This window comes from Pteropus alecto, unplaced genomic scaffold, assembly GCF_000325575.1.
Source record: "Pteropus alecto unplaced genomic scaffold, ASM32557v1 scaffold320, whole genome shotgun sequence".
Lineage (NCBI taxonomy): Eukaryota > Metazoa > Chordata > Mammalia > Chiroptera > Pteropodidae > Pteropus > Pteropus alecto.
The window spans coordinates 1,648,498-1,654,168 of NW_006429963.1; the positions used below are offsets into that span (position 1 = coordinate 1,648,498).

The 5,671-nt window shown below is 55.2% G+C and overlaps 1 protein-coding gene across 1 annotated transcript in view; it reads right to left on the minus strand.

Moving 5' to 3' along the window:
• Positions 1-2,150: 2,150 nt before the first annotated feature.
• EN2 (engrailed homeobox 2) overlaps positions 2,151-5,671 on the minus strand; it is a 7,037-nt gene continuing 3,516 nt past the window's right edge. The window contains exon 3 of the mRNA XM_015587672.2: positions 2,151-4,229. Coding sequence (XP_015443158.1) covers positions 3,913-4,229 — 317 coding nt within the window. The 3' untranslated portion in view covers positions 2,151-3,912. The remainder of the gene's footprint in view (positions 4,230-5,671) is intronic.

Below are 5,671 nucleotides of genomic sequence, written 5' to 3' on the forward strand. Positions count from 1 at the left end.
GGTGGAGGGCGCGAAGGTCGCATATTAAACCAGCGGGAGACAGAATGACTCTCCGCCGAGCCGGAGCGGGCACAGGCCGCCTCCCGCCGGCGCCGGGCGGCCTCGGGCGTATTTGCATATGTAGTGCCTGGGTATTTGCGCGCTGTGCGCCGGGGCGCACCTGTGCCCACGGGCTAGGAGCTCCATGGATTTGCCCTTTTCACTCGAGGAGCAAACAGAAAAGATGGAGCCCTCTTGACGATCAGACTGTTGTCACCCGCGTGGCTTCCTTGTCTTAAAGAAAGCGCATGGCGGGTCTACACTGGGCGACCGTCGCGCCCGTGTTAACCGTCGGATTCTGACTTCGGCCTGCAGGTGGGACCCTACTCCTCCCACCCTTTTGGAGGAGTGGGCGGCTGGAGGAGAAAAGGCCTCTGAGCACCTGCCAGGCCTCCCCCCCAGCCCGCACCCTGCCCCAGCGCTGGCTCTGGGCGGGCCTGGGGGCTGTCGTGCTCTCCACCGGTCTCCCTGGCCCGGGCAGATCTGCCTCGCTAAAGAGGTTGCTGGACACCTCCGCCTCGGCGTCCGGGACTCAGTGAGGCCTGGCGTCGGAGAGGGGAAGGTGGACTTTCGGCTCGGAGGAGCAAGGACTTCTCATAAAGCTTTCCTCTGGTGAACGTTTAGTAAACTGGCCTCCTGCGGGAGCGACATTCTCGCGGGGGTGGGATGGAGGATCCGCCAACTCTCGTGCTGCAGTCCCGGTCCTGGTCTGAGGCATTCGGTGGCCCAGGTGGTACCGCGCTGGCCGCAGGACTTCCGAACCTGGCCTTCGCGGTAGGCCTGGCTCTGGCCTCTGCTCCTCCTAGCGAGAGCGCCTGGCTGGCGCCGCGGGGGCTCTGCATGGGTTATCAGCTTGGATTGTATGCTGTTGATTTTTTAAAAATTGTAATAAACGTAGGAGCAAAACCAGAATCTCGGTGTTTGAAGGGTCTGAAGGCTCATTTAGTCCAATCTCTTCTCAGAGACAAAAGGTAAAAAAGAAAAATTCTCCCCATGCTACTGTAGGCCTAGTGTCTGCTTGCATGCCTCTGGGGACGGGGAACTCATTGCTCTACAAAAACGTGCCTTGTCCCTTACTAATGTTAGGATTTGCAAACAGATTAAAAAACAAAATGGTTGTTTAATGTTGCTATATTGTCCTTTTATTAAAAAGTGAGAGAGTCCAACCGGGTAATCATTGTTGAGTTAATGGCTTTTGTTCTGTTTTTAATCTAGGAGCCTCCGAAGCGGGAGCAGGGAAGATGCTGGGCATGGTCCGTGGAATGGCACCCCGTTGGCGATGACCCCGGGCGCTCCCTGACTGGAGCCTCGTCGCTGAGACCCCAGCTCCCTCCATCCAGATGTCTTTGCAAATCCGGGGAGCAGCCCCCGCTGCCACCAGGAGGCGGAGAGGCCGGGTGTGAACAGAAGCCGCCTGAAAGTTCTCCTTCAGCAACAGATAATCCTCCGGGTTGTCTGAGTGTCTTCTAGTGGGCGAAGAAACTTCTTTTTCAAGCCAATAAGGTTTGGAAATAGAGCAGTCGGTGCTCAGGGCCCCGTGGAGGTGGATCCTGCCCGCTTCTCCGCGCAGAGGGGACTCTGGGACCCAGGCATCCGCTCACCTCCCGCAGAGCCGGTCTTTTCCCCGCATCCGCCTTGGCATGTTGTCCACATCCTTTACTTTGGGGGTAAAAAAAGACGACAAATCGTAAAAGTGAAGAGACTCCTGTGTCAGTCAGTAAGAGGTCCTGGCCCCAGGAGTCCAGGGCCACTGTGCAGCAGGAAGAGCCTTGAGGGGGTTGGAGCCCTGTCGCATTCTGCGGGATTTGAATATTCATTGGGTGGAATAGCATCATACTTTCAAACACTTCCTTCCGGTCAAAAGATGTGTACTTAAATAACTCCAGTTGTTTTGTGCTCACACAGGACATATCCAAAGTGTCTTCATTATGATCATGATTTTTTAAATGACTCCTCTGGCTACCAAAGCTGGCATGTGCACCCCCACTGGGACTGGGGCAAAGGCCACTGGCACCTGCACGGTGGAGGACGGCCAGCAGTCACCCGGACTCACAGACACGCTCAGAGAAACTAGTCATTGTGCCTTGCACATCCAGTATTTTACAATAAAGTAGTTTTTTAAAATTATTATTTAATGTAACTTTCAAGAATTGAAACACACAAAAATGCAGGGGGGATGTTCACAATTTTGATAACCACAGTTGTAAATAGAAACATTCATTGCTCATAAGATTATAAATATTGGATACTGGAACTGTAAAATGCACATGTTTTATCAACAAAAAAATAAAATAAAATAAAATAAACCGAAAAACTTTCTTCCTGCTAAAAAGGCATAGCATTTCATTGAGTTTCCTAAGCAGCAGATGGTTATTCACAGAGTTTTAAATTACAACTTTTGTTTCATAGTTTCCTTTTTAAAAAGGTTTACACTAGTGTGTACAAAGTGAAACTATCATCGCAGTGAAATAAAGAGGTTTAAGGCAAAAAGAGAGAAGTTCACCCTCGGTCCTCAGGGGACAGCCATGACTCCCGTCTCCGCCATGGGCACACCCTGGGCTGTCCCGACCACAGATAGACATTTGGACTCGAGTCCTTTTCCATACACTAAATGGAAGACGGAGTGGAACTATATATATAGGGTAATGTGTTTGTTTATATATATGTACTTGGCAGGAATATATTGAATATATTTAATTTACACTGTACCGCACCTTCAAAAAAATAAAATGTATATTAAAAAAACAACAAAAGACAAAAAGTGGTAAGAAAGGATTATTTACATGTTTTCTTCCTTCCTCTAGATGCTGGGAGATTCTGAGTGCCTTTAAAACTCCAGGGAGTCACATGTCCTGGAACTGTGGCTCATGTGTGTGTCCACGCGTAGTGCGTCTGTAGACACACACGAGTCACCGCGAGAGAATGCTCTCGAAAGCAGAAACGGCCACTTTAAAAAAAAAAAGGAGAAAAGAGAAAAAGGAAAGGAAGAAAATGCCAACTCCGCTCACCCGGAGCCGTTGGACCCCGCCATTTCTGGGGCTCGGCCCTGCGGATTTCTGGGAGGCCGGTGGAGCTGCAGATCCCCTGGGCTGGGGCCAGGAGGAGGGGAGAGGTCACCCTACCACTCGCGGAATTCTCTGCCGGGGAGCCCCCGTGCCCGGAGACGGAGAGTTGGCGCTAGCACTGGGTGGCGGGACAGGGGACAGTGACAGACGCAGATGGCAGCACAGAAGCACGCAGGGCCTGGCGAGGGGCAAGTGGGACAGGGAGAGAAGGCAGGAGGAGGGGAGGGACGGAGCAGGGCCCAGGGCGCCTGCACTCCCCACGGCCACGCTCCCACACTTCTCCGAGAACCCCAACGTCTCCTGGCAGGCCATGGCCCTGGTGCTGCCCTGGCAGAGGCTGGGGTGTGACCCCCTCCTGCTGACCTCACCAAGCCCACACAAACAAAGTGGCAGAACTCATAGACCAAGTAGGAGCTGTTTATTCGGTTCACAGTCGTGTGAAATGCAGCAATAAAAATCTTTGGACTTCAGCAAGTTGTTTTAATTTTTTCTTATTTTGAAATTAAAAAAAAAAAGTGTCCGATGTCCCATAATGGAGCTTAGGGGATTAAAAAAGATGAAAGTGGTCCCCGTCACACAAAAAAAAAATCATAAAATTAACATAATCTCATAAACACAAAAAAAATCAAAAAATATTTTATAGTCATATTTTGGGTTTTACACCACCTGTAAATTATATATACATAGAATATTGCAGAACCGTAGCTAATACACGATCTTTTCACTAAGAATGCTGGTATAATCTTTATACACTGGCCCTTTATTTGCGACTTTAAATTATTGCATTGCGTGGCGCCGCCCGCCCGGCCTACTCGCTGTCCGACTTGCCCTCCTTGGCCGCGGTGGAGTGGTTGTACAGGCCCTGCGCCATGAGGTGCACGGCCAGCGTGTTCTTGTTGCCCGTGGCTTTCTTGATCTTGGCACGCTTGTTCTGGAACCAAATCTTGATCTGTGACTCGTTGAGGCTGAGCTCCTGGGCCAGGCTCTGGCGCCGCTGCTCGGTCAGGTACCTGTTGGTCTGGAACTCGGCCTTGAGCCTCTGCAGCTGCTCCGCGGTGAAGGCCGTGCGTGGCCGCTTGTCCTCCTTGTTGGGGTTCTTCTTCTTTGGTTTGCGGGACCTGGGGCCTGGGTGGGCACAGTGGACAGAGGGGACACCGGTTAGGAGGCTGCAGGCCTGCCCGCCCACTCGGAGGTGGGTGACTCCGCAGGGCCAGCTTGGGCAGGCCGTGCTGCCCAAGGCCAAGGCCGGCCTGGAGGAGAACGGGCTGGACTTGGGGCTGGGCGTGGGCCCGCACCCACCGCCACGACCCGCCCCTGGGGAAGGAGACTGTGGGCCTGTGGGCTGATCAAGTCTGGTCATGGGGTGGCAGCGGGGTACAGGGCAGGCTTCCGAGAGGTCTCCTGATAAAAGGAAAGTTCCAGCAGGGAAGCAAAACCCCACCGCTTTCTGGCCGGGCTTTTTCCAGTCCTTTCTGAGGTTCGTCCAGGAATAGGGACAGGGAGGGGGCGGTGCTAGGCCAGAGGTGAGGGGGAAGTAGGGGGAGGGGGCAGCCAGAGCACCAGCAGGAGTTATTATGGGGCTGCCACAGGACCCCCAAAGGGGACGACCCACAGAATGCCAAGGGCTGCTGGAGCCAGGGGGCAGTGGGTCCTGAGAACAGGACGGGTCCCCCTCCTGCCTCCCCCGCCTGTAGGTCTAAGGTCATTGTTTTCTTTCCGGGCAAGAGCACAGGACACGCACAACTTTTCCCGGGTGGGGAGGGAGCAGTTCTCACTCCAAGTCTCCTCAGTCGCCCAGCACAGGAGAGGGGATGGGTCTCTGTTTGTGAGTTGACTAAGGCTGTCTGCCCCTCCCCCAGAATGCAGGGGGCCCAGCTGACCTAGGGCCAGAAGGTCCACACTCTGCACCCCACCCGGGCCTCCTCCCACTGGGACGCCTCACAGTACCTGAGGCTGGAATGGGACAGGGGTGGTGAGGCTCCCAGGACCCGCCCCCAGAAGAAGGCTGAGCGAGGGGAGCAGAGGGAAGGCGGGCAAGCCTCCCCTTTTTGTTAAGAAGCGCAGCCCTCCGTGCTCAGGGATGAGGCCGAAAGGGCGGCTGGGGTGGGGGGGAGGAGCAGGACTACGTCTGGGGCTCTTAATCTGTGAAGTGTGAGATCCACTTTGGGGAGCTCCGGGCCCCAACTTCTAAGGAGGCCCCTGCGGCTGGAGAAGGCTAGACTTCCGGCAGCCAGAACCTCGGGTGCCTGCCCTGTGCCCCCACCCACCCACCCTGCGCGGCTGTGGCGCCCCATCTAGCGACAGGAGCTCTGGGACCGCGCGGAGCGAGGGGGCCGGGACAGTCCCGAGACCCAGAGGGCGCCGAGGACTTCCTGTCACCGACCGAGCCAGCCTTGCGCTCTGTTGGGGGAGGCGAACTCCCGAAGAGGGTCTCTGGGCGTCGGAGAGGGGGCTCCAAAGGCCGCGGGGCTCAAACTCCGGCCCCTTAGACTCTAAAGCACCCACACTCGCGCCCGCGCCCCCACGCGCACACGCACAGCCACCACCGCGCACACGCCAAGGCGCCG